Source organism: Toxorhynchites rutilus, chromosome 2, assembly GCF_029784135.1.
Source record: "Toxorhynchites rutilus septentrionalis strain SRP chromosome 2, ASM2978413v1, whole genome shotgun sequence".
Taxonomy (NCBI): domain Eukaryota; kingdom Metazoa; phylum Arthropoda; class Insecta; order Diptera; family Culicidae; genus Toxorhynchites; species Toxorhynchites rutilus.
In genome coordinates, this window is record NC_073745.1 from 78,047,044 (window position 1) to 78,069,210 (window position 22,167).

The window sequence follows — 22,167 nt, forward strand, 5'->3', positions numbered from 1 at the left end:
TTGACGTAGAACTACACGGTTATTTTATATAAGTCGCCATACATTGGTGGCTTGAAACTACTAGGAATATAAACACTTCTCATCATTTTGCGCTATTCTCAAAAGAAACGCTTATGTTAATATTACTGACCTCGAAAAAAGTTGCATTACTTTCTCATGCTCGAGGAAAGCACAGCTGTCACTCTTAGTGGAGGAGGTTTTGCTACTGGCAAGCGAAACCTAATCACATACAAAATTCCAGAACGTCATTTACTTTCTTGGTGACTAAACAAGCGAAATAAACTCTTTTTTGTTAATAACAACTGTTACTGATCATTTTTTTTATTATCGGTCACGAATAGTTGTCTTTTCAATGTTTTCTGTTTAGCATGTAAGTTAAATTTGGTTTTGTTCTGGACTGGTTTGATTATTGTCGATAAATGTAGAGTTTTTGTGGACCAATAATTGTCAGATACTAACCCTGCGTGAGTCCGACAACAATTAGACCAGTCTGTCAGATTTGACAGCCAAAAACGGGAGGAAGTTCCGGGAGGATTGAAGGAAGCGGAAGAAGAAAGAAACAGGAAAGAAAGATGGGATGGGGAAAAGACGTCGAGGAAGGAAATTTTGAGTTGGCTCGGTCATTACTTCTGGAGTCAGCAAGCGATCCAAATCAACGAACCCCAAACAAAATTATAGAAAATATAAAAAAGGAAAACTAAGGCCTTTTCGCTTTATCCTCAAAACCAGTCTTTCATTGCTTAGACAATTTCTCGTGTCCGCTTTCCGCTGTTAATTCCACCGGTGTTTAAAACAGGTTGACACAATCTTCCCGAGGGCCAAAGCCGACCCTGAGAGTGAATAAAAACGAGGTGAGCTAAGCCGGGCAGTAGTTAGTTAACACAACCTCGAAAACAGTAGTAATGCTTCATTATGATCAATATTAGCGCAAATGCAATCCTAGTTGGAGGCACAGTCCGATGCCGAATGAAAGTTTGCCTCAGCGAGATCCACTGTTTATACTCTAGGCAAGTATTCCCCTTCATTCTTCTACCTTTTCCTTTGTTCACGGAGACTTTAAATCCTACGATTTCCCCTCCGTTGGTCGTCGATAAGTTGCTCGTTATTGACAGCTCTGTTCGGAAAAGCACACAAATGGACAGAACAAAAGTATGGGGGAATGGAAACGCTTAAAGTTTTCATGAATTTTAACCATCTACAAACCAGGGGAATCTAATGTATAGCATATTAAACGAATCTTACGGAATTTCCAATTCGTTTAGTATGTAAATCGCAAAAATCCGTTCGTGGCAAAAATAGTTATTAACGTTAACTTTATTTCATAAAAACGTGACCTGTTTTCTGATTTGGCACCCTTAATGAAAGACGTAGTTCTACGTCAAAAAATTCTTCATTTATTTTCAATAAACGAAAAATATATGCATAAAAAACGAATAAAAAACATTTTTTGACTCGATTATATACAGTGAAAAAAAAATCGGAGACTGGATATATTCGAGTCCGCGCTGTACTTTTAATTTTATCATAGCTTATCAGTTAATAAGAAAATCAAAGCCGCTAACGGATTGCTCCAACCCCAAAAACTTCCCAATGGGTCATGAACAGTATTACAAATACATCCAAAGTTTTTCAGGGTTTCATTTGTCGCATTACAAAACTACTTACCGTGTTAATCCACAAGTTAAACACAATCGAATCCGTCAGGTATCTAAAAACTACAGCTGCCACAGTTTAACAAACCATTTTCAAAAACATGAAGATGCGGATATATTTTCACCGCTCAAAACACTCAAACGCATATCATAAACACATAAGAATCACAGAACGTTATTTTGGTGCTATCACCACTTCGCTTCAATTGACTGATCGAAGTACGGAACACAATGGAGGCGATCGCGAGTTTGGATACCGGGAATTATCTCACAGTCGGGAGTAGGTTCTCGTTCTCAGAGCTCCCGCGCTCTGAAGCTATACAGCTTCTCTGCTTATACATGGAGCCAACGAAAACAAAGCGACTGGCTCCCGGTCGGATGTGAGATGTGAGCATTGGAGGCACCAACACCGATGCCGCGATATCATCGTCATATCAGTGTCACACAAATCGTATTCAGCGCCAATGGAAGAATAGAGTTATACGCGGTTGCTCAACTATCGATTGCTTGATTTGCATTCGCATTAATCTGAAGGTGATCGATACGGGACACGTGACTTTCCAATTCCTAGGCGAATGGCTTCCACGTGTGAACTAGAACTATATCCGACATAAAATAATGAGAATCACTGCGCATTGGTGAAAAGTTCTAGTGGTATCTTCCTCTATAAACAGCATTCTCGCGTCTTCCTCACGAGCAAAACATTGTACGAATACATAGAATGGACGCCGCGCGTTAGATACAACACAGTTTATAAAATCGACGGAAAAGTATGCGAGCGCGAGTATCTGAGGCCTCATCCGCAGTGCTCTTTGCGGGAGCGTTTGCCAGTCTCAGAGTTGCTGTACTTGGTTCAACATCATCCCGTGACGAAGTTACGTTTGCACGGGACTTCCGTCTGGCAGAATCATTGAGTTTTTACGACAGGAAGAAAACTATTCTTCCTACTTTTGGCTCTCGCTCGCGCTGGAGCGACTGCCTTGGAAACTATACGTAGTGCTCGAAGTGCATTTCCATAAATTGTGAACCGTTAGCCTAGTGAAGGAAAACAGCTGCACAATAAATATAGAAAGACGCACCATTCAAGATTCTAGTGGCAACACCCGTTACGTAAGTTTGTCGTGATACGCGTGAAACTGTGAAAAAATATAGACTGCAAGAGGGGACGGCCAGAGGCACAGGTCAACAACAACAACAACAACAACAACAACAACAACAACAGAAACAACAATTGCGACAGCAGCAACCGAAAAAAACAACTGTGGTGAAAAATAAAACAGATTATCTGTGGAACGCGAGAAAATGAGCAATAAAGTAAGTCAAAGAAGCGCTGCAGTGAACGCGAGAGAGCAAATCGAAATATACGTCTTACGGTTGTTTCCTACAGCTTCGGTGCGGTTGAATTCTGCGGTCAGGTTCTCCTCGACCATCAAACAGCAGGCAGGGGCCTCGTCGAATGACGACTTGAATGGAGTTCAAGTTCAAGTTGTACATGTTTTTTTTCTGTTCTCTCCCTCTCTGCGGCCCCACGGTTAGCCGTCTGGAAGCGGGCTTCCACCGAATGGTCCAATAAAATATGGCAGCGGTGGAGGTTTGGTCGGATCAGATGTTGTTTTGTTCGCGCGTTAATGATGTGGGCTTGTTGTTTACGTTAGACCGGGAGAAAGTGCAGCGTGTTTTGGGGATGTGCCCATATGTCAAGGAGAGAAAGTTGAAAATTTAATTTTTTTGGCTGCCTGTTTTATATCATTTGTTAGAGGTTACATCCATTGGAGGAGTATAACTTCCTTTCTCGTTCGATCTATGACACTATCGCAGTTCGCGCTCCAATGAAACCCATCCCAGGTTCCACTTTTCGTCGAAGGCCTCCCAATCCATGGTGGGATAGTCAGTATTCCAAGCTTTATGTAGAAAAATCGATTGCATTCGAAACTTTTCGGAAACGTGGGACTATTGACAATTTTCCATAGTATTCAGCCCTTTGTAATCAATTTAAAAATTTGATCAGAAAACGTGCATATTGGCGAAATTTCGTGGGAGGTTTGCCTCAATGAAAAAAAAAATGGAAATTGGCTCGAAATATGAGAAATCGTCCTTCAACGAATGAAAGAATATTCACATCGATGGATTTTTAATGTTGCACTGTTTGTCCCGATTCCGTTCCCGTGCAAAAAAATGTTCGAGATAACAATTCTGCCCTAGGATTGTATAGAATTAAGTTCAACTTGTTGAAAAGCCTCCCTGATGTGGTGAACATCGCTTGTTATATTTATACAAAAAGTTTTTGGAGCATAATATTGTTCCAGATGATTGGAGAAAATTACGAGTTATAACTCTTCAAAAACTCGGAAAACCCGCGTCCGGTTTATACCGCCCAATAGCAATGCTGTCTTGTATATGGAAATTGTTGAAGAAAATGATCTTGTTTCGCCTTGATCGATGGGTTGAAACGAATGGCTTACTCTCAGATACACAATAGGGGTTCCGCAGGGGCAAGAGGACGAATGATTGTCTTGCGTTGCTTTCTTCAGAAATTCAAATGGCTTAGGCCAAAAAAAGGGAAATGGCTTCAGTATTCTTGGACATAAAGGGGAATAACATGTTATATATCTTGCTTTGTGAGAAACATGTGAACTTTTCTCATAGAGATTCGACGGTAAGTAAGGCTCTCCTACATGGGATTCTCCCGGAGCTCATGTTTAAGCCTCCTTTTGTACAACGTCTATGTAAGCGACATTGACAATTGCCTTCCACAAAATTGCAGCCTAAGACAACTTGCAGATGATGAAGTGGTGTCTGTCGTAGGATCAAACGAATCCGACCTGCAAGAACCCCTACAAGATACTTTGAACAATTTTTCAACCTGGGCCATTGGTCTAGGGGTTGAGTTCTCTACGGAGAAAATAGAGATTGTCGTCTTTTCTAGTAAGCATAAACCAGCAAAACCAAACTTTTGGGATCACTCATGCTATGTCATTCAAGTATTTTGAAGTTTGATTCGACTTCAAATGTACTTGGGGGCCCATATTAGGTATCTGAGTAAAAAAAGCCAAAAAAGGATAAACTTTCTCCGGACAATTACCGGCACCTGATGGGGAGCCTTTTAAGAAGATGTTATAATGTTGTATCAGTTGTTCGATTCTCTCAGTGATGGAGTATGGCAGTATATGTTTTCAATCAGCTGCCAAAACACAGCTCATTAAACTCGAACGAATTCAGTATCTTTGTCTCCGTATTGCGTTGGGATGTATGCCCCCAACACACACCATGAGTCTCGAGGTTTTGGCAGGCGTATTCCAACTAAAAGATCGATTCAATTTACTATCTTTTCGGCTCCTCATCCGGTGTTATGTTATAAACCCATTGGTGATCGGAAACTTTGAGGAGCTGATCGATCTAAATATTCACTCTGGATTCATCTCCACGCAGGTTGATCCTTTTTCGTATATTCCAACCGTGTTTGTTTTCCTGACTACATGAATTCGTCTGTGCATTTTGATCTGTCCATGAAGCAGCATATCCGTGGAATTCCAGATTATCATCGGGGATCGTTCCAACGATCTTCGATGCAAAGTATGGGCGTATCAATTGCGATAAAATGTACTTTACCGATGGGTCCTCTATGAACGAGTCACAGGATTTGGAGTGTTCAACGAATTTTTTAGCACCTCCCACAGTCTTGAGTATCCTTGCTCAGTGTATATTGCTGAATTGGCAGCGATTCACTGGGCGCTGGACAGCGCCGCCTCGCGACCTGTTGAACACTATTACATTGTAACGGATAGTCCTAGCTCTGTCGAAGCTATCCGTTCAGTGAGGCAGGAAAAGCACTCGCCGTACTTCCTTGAGAGAATACGAGAAATTCTGAGTGCTTTATCCAGACGCTGTTATGTCATTACCTTCGTCTAGGTCCCTTCCCATTGCTCAGTTCCGAATAATGAGAAGGCTGACTCATTAGCATAGGTAGTTGCAAATTGAAGGCGATATTGATCAGTGTTAAACCGTCTCTAATGAATTTTATTCTTCAATCCGTAAAAATACCTTTGCTAATTGGCAACGCAAGCCTCAAACCGCGGTTCAAAAGTCTGGACTTGAGACGGGACTTTATTCGCATCTTCTCCCGACTCATGTCCAATCACTGTTCGTTAGACGCGCTAATTCGTATTTATCTTGTCAGAAACAATCTCTGCGTTTGTGGTCAAGGCTATCACGACATCAAGCATGTTGTTTGCTCATGCTGATGTATCTTGTAGCCAGATCGAATTTGGAAAACTCTCTGCGGGCCCGAGGGAAACAACCCAATTTTCCGGTGCGGGATGTATTGACTCGGTTAGACCTTGATTACATGTCCCAAATCTATCTTTTCCTCACAACTATCGATCTCTGTGTTTAATCATCAGTATTGTCCAAACCTCCTTATGTCCCTTTCTTTCACTGATAAAAAAGTGTGACCCTACTAATCTCGAGTTATGCTTTAGTGCTTCAGAACTAAAATTAGATATAAAATTTGGCTCCTTTAAATTTATGTAACTGAGCCTGTACAAATGAACGATTAAAAAAAAGTTTATGAGTCTGGGCCTAGGGACACGGGTGGGATCTTGACATACGACTATGATTGTGTGTAGTAATTGTATTTGAATTGAGTTTTTTCATTTGTTAAAAATTTAATTTTCACTCTTTTGATACATAAAATGGTTTAGTAATACATCGTCAGATGAGTCAGGTAGGGTTTTATGGAAGGCGCGTGCTTTTGCACAAATTTAGTACTTGTTTGATTCGAGAAGTGTTCCAGAGTCTCAGCCGGTGTGTCTGTGTACAACCCTTTCAAACAGGAATTGCATACACAATTGCAGAGTAAACCAATTTGATTCTTCTGACGAAGCTCAGAATTTCTGCCAATCAATGAGTACATCGACCAGAACAAAATATTACAATTCGTGACGATTTTATTAACGTAAGCCCTTGAAATTAGATGTCTGTCTAGCGTGAGTCCTAATTAGACCACAGAGCGCCATTGCTGTCGTCTTGGTCAGCGGCTTTTTCCACTGTATAACAATTGTCTAGTTACACCAAATTGTTGCGAAATAGAAGCGAATTCGTAAGAATTCTATTCTGGATGCGCAGAGACCCTTCTATTTTTTTCTAGGACAGGCATCAAATGGCATCGTTTTCGCCATCTGTCACACCGATTCGCTCTCCAATCCGCACTAACGAGCGAGTTGTGTTTACAACTTAAGGCGAACAGACTTTGATGGTTCCCATAACAATTAGAATTACATAACAATAGAGGAAATATTGCATTTAAGTTCCGCCCGATGGCAACTTGCTCACACGGTTTGAAAGCAAAATCAGAATTTTCAATTTCTGTTAACCAGTCTTGGATGCTTCCACACCACTAAAACTTTATACTAAAGTGTTATTTTGAAAGTTTCAATTCAGCCTTAAATAATACCCGAACAAGCGGCTTGAATAATATAATTTCATAGTCTTATGTCGGAAAAGCAGTCGTATCCCAAACACAACCTCCTACAATTTTGCAATTTTTCTTTACCGATAGAAAAATGAGCATCATTTTATTAACGTGCATTATATTGGTGGACTAATTAAGGTGAAGGTGGAAGCTAGCCACAAATGGCTGCGACAATGGTGCTCATTTCTTTCATCTCCCTCCTTCATCCCTCGCTTCTTCTTCTTCTTCTTCAATGGCACTAACGTTCCTAGAGGAACTTCGCCGTCTCAACGTAGTATTACTTGCGTCATTTTTATTAGTACTTAGTTGAGATTTCTATGCCAAATAACACGCCTTGAATGCATTCTGAGTGGCAAGCTCTAGAATACGCGTGATCACAGTGCAAGTCGGAGGAAATTTCTTTGACGAAAAATTCCCCCGACCAGAACGGGAATCGAACCCGAACACCCGGCATGTTAGTTATGACGCTAACCCCTCGCCCGAAAATCAATAATTTTGCGAAACAGTGTGAAGAAAATGATTGTTTTCGCACACATCCCATCAAGTAATATCAGCCTAACTCTAATCGATTACTCACAAGATAATCAATTTTCATCTGCTGTCGCACTGTATAGTGAAAACGTCGGAAAACTCGAGCTAGTGCTCTAAAAGTTATATTTTCATTTTTCAATCTTCGGCTATGGGTTTGTTTGTATTGGTGAAAGTTTGTATGTATATTTTTTCGACACTGATGCCAGATAACATCATCGACACAGCTATAAAAACCACTCAGTAAAATGTTATTCCTGAGTCATGTCATGAAAGTCAATAGAATAAAATAGTGTTGATATCAATACAATTATTGTTTTTACGTTTAATGGGTCTATAATGTAAGTTTTAGCAACTTTAACATTGGGTAAGAAAATTGTATTGCAAAGCTCGGAACACTGCCACGGCTGCCTATGCTTTCAAAAACAGTAAACGGAAAAGTATTACATTCAATCAAAATGCCTCGGCCAACGAAGAGAAGGGTTAAGGCTCTCCAACGTGAATATGTGGAAACAATACGATCAACGAAGGAAAATATTAAGAAATTATCAACATCGAGTTACTATGCGGAAGAACTTGTTAATACCAAAAGAGCCCCAATTCGCAGGTGTTATAAATTTGCTCATATTACGCTCGCGTATAATCAGAATTTAACTTCATATGCAAATGCACCTTCTATATATATTTATATTTGCAATTGTTCATCGGAACATATCGTTGATACATTTTACTTTAGTATTGAATTGTTATTTTTTTTTCAAATGTATTCAATGACTCGTGTCAATGAAGCGCCACACAGTCTGATAAGTGGATTGATCTATTTACGTGTGTTTTGTTCTTCTCTCACAAACACTATTACCCCATTTTTACACGTGGGTTTACCTATACTACTACAATGGCTAGCTTCCACCTTCACCTTAAAGGAAATTTGAAAATTTGACCAGAGGTGGATATATTTTTTAACAAACTATATAAACAAATAAAGAACGTAGAGAAACGAAAGGTTTGTAACGACGAGGACGAGGAAAATCTCGTCCTGATCAGAAATTTAACCCGCAGCCCTCACCACGATAATTATAATATGAAGAATTTGATTAATGAATTCACGTAAAGTTTTGATAGTATCTTCAATTCCTAATCATTTTGAATATCCGTCTACGAACATTGTTTCCAGATAAACACATGTGCACATCATTTTGGAAACCTGGATGGAAGGCGAGAAAACTCCTCTAGAAACAATCGTCCCACAATCGGACCCATTGATCTAATTCTGACTAATTTCAGATTCTTTCTTGGACATGCTACTATAGAGATCCGTCATTCGCAGGCGGAATTTCATCAATAGGTGAAGTTACTAGAATATAATATGTTGAAAAAGTACTTATGCTGTACTATACTTGCCACCAGAAAAAAACTTATTGAAACTAATTCTTTTAGTTGCAATCTATCATGATAATATGCTCCATTTGAAAAGAATAGAACTATTCTATCCACATCATCAACATTTTCGGTTATAACGGGTCTCTCATTAAGGAACCAATTATCCACTATTCGGCCACACATTTTGACCGGAATCTTTTATATTTCGCGTTGGATGTTGTCACCGAGCTTGTTGTTGCGGGCTACTTGGCTTAGACCAGTGATTTGAAATAGCCACATAAAAAAAAACCAATGGCGTCAAATCAAATGAACGAGGCGGTCAATCGACAAATTAATTTCTGTGACAAGTGGCACCGTCTTGTTGAAATCACAGTTCAAGATTTTCCAACTCTGGCCAAAAATAGTCTTCCCACATGTCGCGATAGCGCACCTCATTGACGATAATATGATTGTTATTTTCTTTAACGAAGAAATACGTCCCAATCAATCCTCCGACATGAAAACCACACAAAAACATTTTTTTTTGTTGATGAAACCTATGTGATTTTAAATCTGACCAATAACGCTGGTTGACAAAGATATTCCCGTTTCCACTTCACGGTGAAAACGAAATGAAGTGTATCCGCGTTTTAAATTTCAACTGAAGCTTGTCATTATAAAAAAAATCTATCAGATACAATTTTGGTGGGAGATTATTTTACCAAATGAAAAAAAAACTATGTTTTCAATTGTCATTGAACACTAATTTGGTACGGAGAAGTTATTTTTCATTTATAATTTCTATATGAATGGTGTTCATTCTACCTGAAACCCTATTATCATCTTTTCACCGTGAAGTGTGTACGGGAAATTGGCCCGAAGCCATTTAGCCAGAAATGAGCCTCATCCCTGAAGATAATTTTGTGATAAAAATCATCAGTTTCTTCAAGATTCGACAATCGAAGAAGTTTCGGCGCTCCGTATGGTGGCTTTAGTTCTTGAGTCAATTTGCTCATGTAAGGATGTAGCAAGAGATCTTTTCGCAAAATACGCCATAATGAGGAAAATGTTGAATTTAACTAACGTTTTGATATAGACAGATCATTAAAATGTCTTAAGGGTTCGTTAACACGAAGATACAAAACTGTAAAGTCACTGATGAATGACCCTTTAATAATTCACAGAACTTTTCAACCTTTGCTCGTGAGGTAAAACGTGCAAAATGAGCTAGCATCTCATTGGATAGCAATTTACTTCGTTCAAAAACTGGTTGTTGGGCGAACTGGTGATGAAATGGAGGTGTGTCGGATGTAACAACACGCGCTGTTCGCACACGCAAACAACCCACAGAAGCCGGTATACACAGTACTATCGTCAATTATCGTTTAGATTGGATAATTACGCTGGATACAATAAGCGAATGAACCTAGCGTCTCTTCCCAGATAGATTGAGCAGCCCCGATCAGACAAGAATAGATCGATCTTCAAAGTACGCATCAAGTTTTTTGAGCTTCGCGCCTCTCTGCTGGTACTTATCAGCTTGTATGTCTACAATACGTCGATTTCTTTATGCGCCGAACAAGTTAGAAACCGGCAGGTTCAATGTGCGACTCGCGAGCACCACTTCTTGCAGTGATTTTTTGCTGTTACAATGACGACTGATGGAACAAAATAGAAAACGGAGAAAAGATAAATCGATGACCGTAAAATATATTCGGTTTTGTCAATTTGTCTTTAAAATATGTTCGCGTAGTCGAACTCGGATCTAGACTGGCTGAAATTGTGTCACCCGTTCATTGATTGGAAACTGGTAAAAAATGTGAAAGAATAATTCCATGAATACCTGTCGGTGAAGCCACCACTGTAAACCCAAAATGGAAAAACAAATTCAAATTTTACAGGTTCGTGCCCTATGACTGAATAAATTAAGCGTTCTATCAGCTGTTTTCCAGCGTTCTATCAGCTGTATTTGTGATTCGCACTACTAATACTACCCCTACTACAACCATCACAATCACAGACGCTTCCTCAAAGAAATTGCCCGATCATATGGAGTCAATAGCCGGTGCTGACCGTGTACTGTGCACAAGCTGCTTCACCTTATGCGTGTGACGATGATAACCGTTAGGATTTTTATTGAGCGAAAACGAAAACGATTTAATCATTCCCCACGATCCGTCTGCGCGCTGTTGCTTATTCTGTTCGTTGAAATCGTCGAAGCTGGAGAGGAATGTTATGATATAGCAACCGAAGATGTTTAGGTTTTTGATATGATTAACATAGAGATGGAAATAACTTTGTTATCAACTCTCAGCAGTCGATAATACTATACATCGAACAAGTTTCGATCAGACAATGTTTCAAGATCTCGGCGCAATTGGCGATCATCAAGATGAGTGGATAAAATGTTTCCACTTCACGATTTGCTTCATCATCGGACGGATGTCCGTCAAGAGATTCGCAAACAGAACGTTGAATAAATTTACACTCTCAAAAGGTACTATTATTCGAGCTTGTGGGAGTTTCGCGAATGGGTACGTTCAAGACTACAAGTCAGGGATGCCAGATTCACTAGCTTTACTAACATTACTCGGACAACGATCAATATGTGGAGGAAGTGTGTTCCTCGATATGTATGGAATTCATAATATTCTCGTATTTTTGTGGAGAACGGGTTATGTACTGCCGTAATCTCGCAGTGACGCAAGTGCCAGAGGGAAGAATTTTCAGTATGAGACTTTTCTTAAAATTGCATGTACAGGGTCTTCAAACTAAACGCTCACGCAACCGATTTTTATTTTCAAAAAACTTATTTTAGGACATTTTCGATGTGACCACCCCTTTTTCCGATAAGGCGTTTTAAACGGTGAACAAAATTTTTCATGCACAACTCTACCATTACGACTTTGATGCTGTTCAAAATTCGAGTTATTTCTTCTTTGAGTTCCTCCAAATTTTGTTTTTTTTTGTACTAAACTAAAAATATTTCTTGAACTATTGAGGATAATGGGCCTAATTCTCGAATACACTACGAATACACTTCACGGTGGAAACGGAATGAAACGTATTCGCGATGACAACGGTACGGTGTCGACATCTGGATACGAGATTAGTTTCCCACTAAACTTATCATTATAATATCAAATTATCTTCAGATGAAATTTTTGTATGAGATTATTATATCACATGAAGAAAACAAAGTTTTCCACTCACATTGAATACCAGTTTGATACGAAGAAGTGAATTTTCATTAATGATTTTTTATTGCTCATTCTGCCTGAAAACTCATCATTATCTTCGACACTTCACTAACTCGTAAAACGTAGTTCAATGGCGTTCCGTTTATTTAGTTTCCACCGTGAAGTGCATTCGAGAATCAGGCCTAATAAAAGACTGTGTTCAACGATGTCCGTGCTGAGAGAATTAACTCCTACTATTACTACTTTTTACTACTAAGATGGAATAGTGTTACTTCTCCTGGCTGCGTCTTGGTTTTGTTTAAGCTCTGTATCTACTATCAATTGTAACAATGGTATTATACCAAGGACCGACATACAGCTGTACTAGCGTTGTACGTATACAGCGTTGTACAGGTACCACAGTAGCATGACATACATACACAATCAATCTGTTTCAATATAAAAATGCTCTTCAGGCGTTTGCTGCAAATTTATTTAAACCGGCGCAGGAGGATTTGATCTGTAATTGTTGCCATAATCGATAACTGAGCATCATGACTGATAAAGAAGCGAACGAACTGATATTTATTTCACCATATCGACGAATGCCGCAATCGATCGTCGTTCCCAATTGTTGGGAAGGGGGTATTATTTTTGCTAAGTAATTCCGAGAAGGAATTCATTTTTTCTCAAGCGGTAATAATTCTTCTCCGGATCAACGAAAGAGTAAGTTAATCATTTCAAACAATTGCGATGTGAGATAAGGATGTTTACGCTCACATGCCTATACATGATTCAAATTGTCCTGGCTTTACGTTGGGTAATTCCGCGACGGAATCGATTCTTCCTTTGAGCGTTAATAATTCTTTTCCGTCTAAACGAAGTGGTATAATAATAAAGTGATTAGATATAAATTTATTATATTAGATATAAATTTTATCTAAATGATAAAATGTCTAAGAGTTATATGCTTGTTTATTGCTAAGCTAACGTTAGTCCTACGTTCTTCTTCATCATATATGAAGGGTATTTCAATAGGGACGCTACAAAAGTAGACCGATAGGGACAGCAAACTATATCATATTTTTTCCCGCTATCTTGACAATTCTCTTCAGTAAGGTTTGCCATTTCATAATGGAAGGATACACGATCCAACAACGAGTCGAGATTATTGAAATTTACTACCAAAATTCTGAAATTGAAATTGAAATGGTCTCAACTTTAAGAGCGCTACGTCCAATCTATGATCGTCAGAATCGTCCTGCCAGGGTGCCAATGAAAATGGTCATCTCGAATTTTAAAAAGTTACCCTATAAAAAATTTTCACCACCTCGAAAAAACACTCTATGCAAAATATTAGCTCAATCGGACTTAAGGGAGAGTGGTGCAAAGCGGTAAAAGTTTGAGTTTTTTGAAAATCGAAAAATCACCCAAAGTAGGAGTAAGGGAAATCGGGGTTTTCGAAAATAAAAATTGATGCCAAATGTCTTGAAATTGCATGAAACGTTGAGATCTAGTGTGATCTCAAAAAAAAAATTTTTTTGTCAAAAATCGACACTTTAGGAGTTTTTTTTTCGGAATACGAAACGAAAAGTATGATTTTGGGTGCGAATAAAAATAGTTATCTCGATTAGTTATTTCTCGATTGGTCGTTTTTCCGCCTGAAAAATCGATTTTAGACAACAAAAAATTAAGATAACTGTAAATCTCGACGTGTCATGCAGTTTTATAACATTTGGCATAAAATTTTTTTTTTATAAAAACCCCGATTTCCGGTGATTTTTCGGTTTTCAAAAAACTAAAATTTTAACGTTTGTGACATTAGTAAATGAAGTTCGAATGAGCTAATATTTTGCATAAAGTATATTACCGTGCAAATCAACATTTCGTAGCAAGTTCCGAATGAAAAATCGAGATAACTATTTTTATTGGCACCCTAAACTATACTTTTCCCAGAGTACAGTCCCAGAGTAAATTTTTGACAAAAATTTTTTTTTCGAGATGACACTAGATCTCGACGTTTCATGCAATTAAGACATTTGGCATCAACTTTTTTTTCGAAAACCTCGATTTTCCTTTACTTGTGTGATTTTTCGAAACTCAAACTTTGACCGCTTTTCGCCACTCTCCCTTAAGTCCGATTGAGCTGAAATTTGGCATAGGTTTTTTTTTGAAGTGGTGAACATTTTGTATAGGGTAACTTTTTGAAATTTTAGGGTCGATTTTTTCCCATACATTCATTGGCACCATAACGGTGCCCGTAGTGTTGAGAATATTGCTGCCGCTAGCGCATCAATTGAGGAAGACCCAAATTAGTCTCTCACACGTCGTTCTTAAGCGTTGGGCACCTCTGTGACGGCGTTGTGGTGAATTTTGCGAAAAGATATTGGCCTACATCCTTACAAGATCAAAATGACGCGAAAACTGAAGCCACTTGACCACCAGAAGCGTCGTATGTTCATGAATTGGGAATTGGCCGGCACGTTACTGTGAATGGGAATCGCTACCGCTCAATGATAACCGAATATTTTTGTCCCGAATTGGATGATATGGACTTGGGCAATAAGTGGTTTCAAAAGGATGGCGCCACAAGCCACACAACGAATTTAATAATTGATTTATTGAAAACTTGAAAGTTTAGTGAGCGAATTATCTCACGAAATGGCCCAGTCAATTGGCCGCCTCGGTCGTGTGATTCGACGTCATTAGACTATTTCTTGTGGTATCGTACGATTTATGCTTGAAAACCGTCGAAAATTGAGTTCAGCGTCTGGTCCTCTGCAAGCGTGTAGTGATGTCTAAATTTTTCATTTATTCGATTATCGATTAATCGTTGGGACATTTTGTCAATATTCGATTCATTCGAATAATTGTATTTCAATATTCGATTATTCGAGCGAATAATAATTTCCTGTAATAATCACGTTGTCATTCTGGCCGCGTGGTCTATCGGGTTGTCGATGTTAGGTGGTTGGATAAAAAAATGTTGGATAAAAAAAAATATAGCCAAATTCTTAACCCAAAAATGCATTAACCTTGAGAAAGGTTTCTTCTTTCATTAATCGCGATTGCAGTGACAATTATTCAATGTATTCATATTTCGATTTCAAATTATTCGATACAAAATTACTCGATTATAGTTTCGGATATTCGATTATTTGAATTAATCGAGCGATTAACCGACGTCTCTACAAGCGTGCCCGTGCCCGTGGTGGCCATGCAAAAGAAATCGAGTTTCATACATGATGGTATCAAATGTACTTTCACACTTCACCTGCCTTGACAAAGACACTTCATTGTCGTTCGACGCTTCTCAGCAAACCGTGTCCGTTTCGGTAAACATCAAACGACATACTTGAAATGGATTCCCGAGCGGGCAGCGGGTTTATATACAGATTTGTGATTTCATTAGCAGAGTTTAATTGTAGATTTGAATTGAAAAAAAGGAAAAATCAAAAGAGAGCAACCGTGCCGACTAGACGTGTTTGTTGCTTCCCTCCTTGAGTGTCCGTGTTTTTCTGTTTGTGGCGGCGGATGACAGCGGTTGTTTTATGGACTGTGAGCTCCAGTACACAGTAATGGACATTTTTCATGGTGTATAGGGAATTGTGTTCAATATTTTCCTTCATATGCATGTTCGTTTGTATATTTCACCATCGGAGTCTACATACATTATGAGCTAAGTTTTCTATTCAACATATATTCTCATTAATTCCTTTTAAGCTTTTATAGAATTATATATTACATTAATACTTTAATTCTTTAACCCTTTATTAATTCAATCATTCTTCAATTTTCAATTATTTAACCCTTTAGTTCTCCAATTCTTCAGTAGCCACAATTGTAATTGGAAAAAGACAAAGCGTGTTGAATAAGGAAATATATCACCGGTTTGATTGGTTTTAGAGGATTTCTCCCGGTTACATTTTCAGGTTTCCCAAACATAACTCTCCGTCGTCGCGATCGGATTTCGATGAAAAGTACGTGCGATAAATAACAGAATATATAGCCGGTCCAATTAATTCTACAGGTTTTCCTTCTGAGGATACCTGAAGATAACCTCTGCTGCGTGTTGCGACACATAAGGTGTTCGGAATGTCGTTCCGTTTAGCGTTCACATAATCACATCACTTACCTCAGTGAATTCTGATTATTACCTCTTCCCACTAACAATTATCCCTTCCTTGATGAACGCTAGGGAACCACGCTCCCATCCCCTGGTGACTGTAAGGACGTGGCCGGCGTCGTTATTGATCATTTAAAGCTCGAATCACCGAAAATTGCACAACGAGAATGATTTGCTAGCTCCAAGCGTCATTCTGTGTATTCTTTGTGCAATTTGGTTAGTTCAGGTCAATCACGGAGAGCAACTACGAATTGTACAGTCTACCCATACGCAAAATTTGTGATTCCATTAGCATGTTTTCAATGCAATTTTTAGGCTATTGAAACAAGTTTTCCAGTCATAAATAAATAAGCATATGACTCTTAGACATTTTATCATTTGAATAAAATGATTACAATCCACTTCGTTTAGTTGGAAAATAATTATTAACACTTAAAGAGGAATTGATTTCTTCTCGAAAATACCTAGCACAAATAAAACCCCTTTCCTGCCAATATGAAACATCGATCGATTGTGGCATTCGTCAACAAATGATATTAAAATTCGTGCTTTCATAAAACAATATGATTTTTTGATATGATGAAATCTCTACACCATATCAAACATTTTATTTTCTCCGCTATCAAATCCGTAGCCAATGTCACCATTTGTAAACAATCTGTATCAAATCGCCATTCACACTTCGTTTTTCGGTTTTTCGGAGAGTTCGCTCCGGCTGCAGAAAAGAAATCGAATTGGGAGAGAAGAGCGTAGTGTTTAAGCAAGCGAGTAAGACTATCTTCCCGTCACTTTCCAATGCCAACTAAATGGATTTCCGAGCAGGTGCCAGCTCACATACAGATTTGTGTGATTTCAATAGCCTGCCTTCGAAGCATTTTTTAAGCTTCAATCATCAATTCAATTCAATTCAATTCAATTTAAAGCTCATATAATTCTTAGACATTTTATCTTTCGAATGAAGTGATTTTCATACCACTTCGTTCAGCCGCCAGAGAATTACTGACGTTTAAAACCTTACACTCCAAGTGTCACACTCTCGTTTCCGAAACTTTGAACTTACACCCGGTACAGGAATGAAAGACGTAGTCCTACGTCAAAACAAAAAAGCATATACTTCCGTAGACAATACATTAAATTTCGTAGATTTTCCGATATCGGTCCGTATCCCCGTAAAAATCGAACAAATCCTACGATCATTTCCGTAGATCTGGCATCGGTGCTTTGATTGATCCCTGATGACGCCGTAGCAAGTTTACTGCTAGCGTTTGAGGTTGAAAATTTGCGCCATTAACACCGAGCCGACGGGTGGAGGAAGGCCAGCAATTCAATATTTACGCTTCGACTGCTGTGTATAGGTGGGACGCATGCTTGATTTTATAAACACAAATCACCGATATAAACAAACCAAACAAAGCTTTGTTACTTCTGTATGTAGGCGCTTACCGTTTGCGAGCGAGAAGCACGTGCTGAATGATAGCAATGACTCAGATCGAATGCGTTATCAATATGTATAGGAGTTGTTGTACTGCGCTACCGCTGTAACAAACATATTCGTTGTTCGTCATTCCTTGTTCATTTTACGATAATAACAGAGTATAATTCAATAATAACTTATTCCATCGGAAACGGAACAACCCTGAAATTTGAAAAATTATTGTTGAGAATAAATGATCGTTTTGTTATTTTCTTTCCGATTTCAGACTGACGTAAGCGTGGATAAGATGGATGAAGAAATTCCCGACTTTGGTCAGCGTTTCAACGTGATGAGACACCGAAACCACCTGGTCGACTGTTCGTTCAAGGTGGACGATAAGATCTACCATTGCCATAAACTGATCCTGTCGGCTGCAAGTCCTGTGTTCGAGGCCATGTTCTACGGTTCGCTGGCAGAGAAGCAAACCGTCAAGATCGCGGATATACGGCCGAGCGTGTTCGAACGGATGCTGGATTTTATCTATATAGGAACGATAGATTTCGAAAATATTCTTCAAATTGAAGAAATCCTAGAGCTTTACTATTGCGCCCGAAAGTACATGATCGACTGTCTTCACAAGCAGTGTGTCAACTATTTCGGTAACAGTATCAACCCTAATAATGTGTTGCCAATACTCGACATTGCGTACAGTATGAACCTTGAGGATATCATCTTCTTGTGTCTGTGCGTGCTGAAGCATTTCCTCACCTCTGGGATGAGTCTTAGCAATATAATACTGGAGAGCAGCCATCATCTCTCCAAAAACTGCGTAGATCTAATTCTAGAGGATAATTATGAAGTTAAGGATAACATCATTTGCATGATTCGAGCCTGGTGTATCACCGAATGCGAACAAAATCGACTCGAAATCAGTAGCGACAGCTTGAAGACTATTCTGCAAGACATCGAGCTTCCGGAGAAGCTAAAAGACACAATCGTAGATTGTTGCTTCACAAGCTTTCAGCCGTTTTCATCGCCGGACAAGTACAACTGGACACCCGTACAACGAACTCATTATAAAGCTGTCCGGCCGTTGATCATCGGTGACGAGATGTCTTTCGAAGCGAGCATCTCCTGCAATCGATTCATCGTCCTAAAATCTATCTCTATCAATAGTAGATTGACGCCCCAGCTGCAGCCAACTGACCTCCGTCGAGATACGTACACAGAAAACATTGCGGTGGAAATCTGCTCCAAATTTAACAACAAAGTCGATCCGATTTACCGGAAGCAACATTTCATCTGTGACGTTGCCTTCAACAACAGCTTGGAAATCAAGCTAGAGAACCATATCGTTCTGTTCCCGGACATCAGCTATCTCATCCGACTCAAGTGGGGTCCCGAAAGCTTGGGGTACGAATATCCGCGGAGTATTTTGTCTTCTTATGGCAAGAGCAAGCAGTTCCGGGTCAATTTCAGCGAAAGTATATACCTGGAAACCGAGGGAAGTATTCTGAGTGGAATTATCTGTGATCTGTACAAGTAGGAAGTTCGGTGGGAAATCATTTTCCACCGGAACGGGAATGCAGGGATCAGGCTCTCGGACGGTGGATGTGCTTTAGAAATAGCTATTAAATAAAAGCTAATTGTGCTGAGATATTTGTTAACTGAATACGATTTCATCAATTTGAATAGATTATTGTGATTCGATTTTTCTCAAATTACCTGTATCAGATAATTAACGAATAAAGCGCTAGGTTAAAAATTCGAATAAAAATGCTATTTAAAGATCGTTTCATTGCATCTTAACGGTTGAGAAATAGTTTTTTTTTTAATTCGTTTATTTTTACAGGCTCAGTTACTTAAGTTTAAGGGAGCCGAATTCTTAAATATAATTTTAAAACTATATATATAAACAATTTTCTTACATCTATGGTTAGTAAGGTGGAAAACCGATTACTCGCGGTGTACTCGAGTTTAGGAGGGTGACAAGAGAAATAGTCATCATTGATCATTTATACTATAATAACAGAACAAACAACAAAGGGCCTCCTATTTATTTTGCTTTACGTACATGTACATTAGAGTGTAAATGAGAAAGGTCATCTCGATTTTTTTTTTACTCTAGTGAAGAAATACCGCATGCAAATTTTCAGCTCAACGTCAAAGTTTGACTTTTTGGAAAATCGGTATAATCGTAAAATAACCGAAGAGGGAAGTACATAAAATAGGGGTTTAAAAAAAAAATTTGATGTTGTAAGCTTAAAAGAGAAGAGAAAGAAAAACAAAATTTTTGACAACCCCTCGAACGTGAGGTTCTTCTAGTGATCCCCGATTTTTGAAATTAATCATTCATCCACTAATCGAATACTTTTCAGCAGTTTGTTATTCGATACGATTAATCGCCCCAAATAATTGATTAATCGAATAATCGTCGTGCTGAGAGAACGAATTCGTTAGACTAATATTTCTCACTAGCTGACCCGGCAAACTTCGTCCCGCCCAGAATTTGTTTTTTGTTATCAATACCTTCAAACATTCACGTTTTCTCACTAAGCGCAAGTTCTTCTAATCGACACTGTTGAATTTACCTTTTACTAAAAAAATCCCAGTACTTCTCCCAAAACTCATTATTATAATATCAGATTAATTTCAGACACAATTCTCGTTCAAGATTTTTCAACCACTTGCAAATAACACATGGAATAAATGTTTGTTACAGAAAATATGATAGAATAAAGACAGACCCCTTCCCTCTTCTCCATTTAGAGAGGGGGGAGGATTATCTAACCACCGTCAAAACATTTATTGCACCCTAAACCTTCGTTTACAGTGTTGTGATGGTCCTTTTCAGTCTCAAGTTATAGCGCGTCAAAGATGGAGTCCACCAAGCAGGACATTCGCCATATTTTACGTTTTTACTACCTGCGAGGTAAAACGAAGGCGGCCGAAAAAATTCGTGTAGTTTACGGACCCGATACTGTAACGATTCGCACAGCACAGCGTTGGTTTGATCGATTTCGCTCTGGTATAGTGGCTGTCGAAGATACACCCCATTCTGGTAAGGCTAAGGTTACTTTGGATAGGAGTACGCACGAAAATTTGATTGTACGAATAGAAACAAACAATTTTGTTCGATAGAAGCTGACGAATACGAACGAAGCAAGGGGGAAGCAATGTAACCACATCAATACAACTCAATGTGGTTGTTTAGCTTCACTATTGCATACAATTCATACGTCCACTTTTCTGCATCCAGTGTCACCGCCGCCTATGCCAATCGTCGTGGAAACCGATAAAATCGTTGAAATCATCCAAGTAGACCGCCATGTGAGCACTCGCTAGATTGGCCAGGAACTGGGTATAGACCATAAAACCGCTTGGAACCATTTTCAAAGATTGGATTCCAAAATAGGCTGGATATATTGGTGCCACACGAGTTGACACAAAAAAATCTTTTAGAACGAATCAACGCTTGCGATGCACTGCTGAAACGGAACGAACTCGACCCATTTCAGAAGAAGATGGTAACTGGTGATGAAAAGTGGATCACGTACGACAACCTAAAGCGAAAAAAGTCATGGTTGAAGCGCGATGAGCCGGCCCAAATCATCGCCAAGCCCGGATTGACGGCCAGGAAGGTTTTGCTGTGTATTTGGTGGGATTGGAAGGAAATCATCCACTATGAGTTGCTCATCTATGGCCAGACCCTCAACTCGGTTCTCTACTGTGAGCAGCTTGACCGTTTGAAGCAGGCGATTGGCCAGAAGCGACCAGAAATGATCAATAGGAATGGTGTTGTTTTCCACCAGAACAACGCTCGGCCTCACACATCTTTTAAGACTCACCAGTTGACTAAGTTGACCTCAAAAGAGGCTTGCGAAAACTGTCTGTCTGAGTTTTTTGCAAACAAAGAAGGGGGGGGGGATTATAAGGGAGGGATAAGGAAGTTGCCTTCTAAATGGCAACAAGTTTGCGAACAAAACGGCGCATATTTGACTTAAATTGGATAATTTTAAGTATGTTAAAAAAAGCCTCAAATTTCGATCAGAAATACGACATTTCTTTTTCCCCAACCCAATATAAGCATCAATGATGCTTATTAAAGGCTGCCATCACAAGTGACGTTAGTAAGCTTTAGTAATGCTTATGTGTAGATGTAACTAGAACATTGAAAGAGCCGTATATTTCACCTTTTTAACATTATATCCACCCTATATTGATTTATAGAGCGTGATAAGCAATTTTTCAGTATCCTGTATGTGGATACACGCTGATTTAAGAATATTTATTAGTGCTTACAGGTTCTGAATTGGGACTATTAGGGATTCCTTCCACACCAAAGGCCCATGATCAGTTAGTAAAAATTTATTTATAAGGTCCAGCAAGATGTAATCAATGACATGAAAGCAATCTTCAATTAATCTAGCATTAACATT

General features: G+C 39.0%; 2 protein-coding genes across 2 annotated transcripts in view; one reads left to right on the forward strand and one right to left on the reverse strand.

Annotated features, from left to right (window-relative positions):
* The window catches only part of LOC129766564 (uncharacterized), a 15,624-nt gene extending 13,262 nt beyond the window's left edge, over positions 1 to 2,362 (reverse strand). Inside the window, exon 1 of the mRNA XM_055767138.1 lies at positions 1,666 to 2,362. The gene's annotated coding sequence lies outside the window, so the exon portion shown is untranslated. The remainder of the gene's footprint in view (positions 1 to 1,665) is intronic.
* On the forward strand, positions 2,117 to 19,520 carry LOC129766563 (BTB/POZ domain-containing protein 6). Its single transcript, XM_055767137.1, has 2 exons — positions 2,117 to 2,966; positions 18,015 to 19,520. Exons 1-2 carry the CDS (start codon positions 2,955 to 2,957, stop codon positions 19,272 to 19,274), a joined length of 1,272 nt encoding a protein of 423 aa, XP_055623112.1. The 5' UTR covers positions 2,117 to 2,954; the 3' UTR covers positions 19,275 to 19,520.
* The last annotated feature ends 2,647 nt before the right edge of the window (positions 19,521 to 22,167 follow it).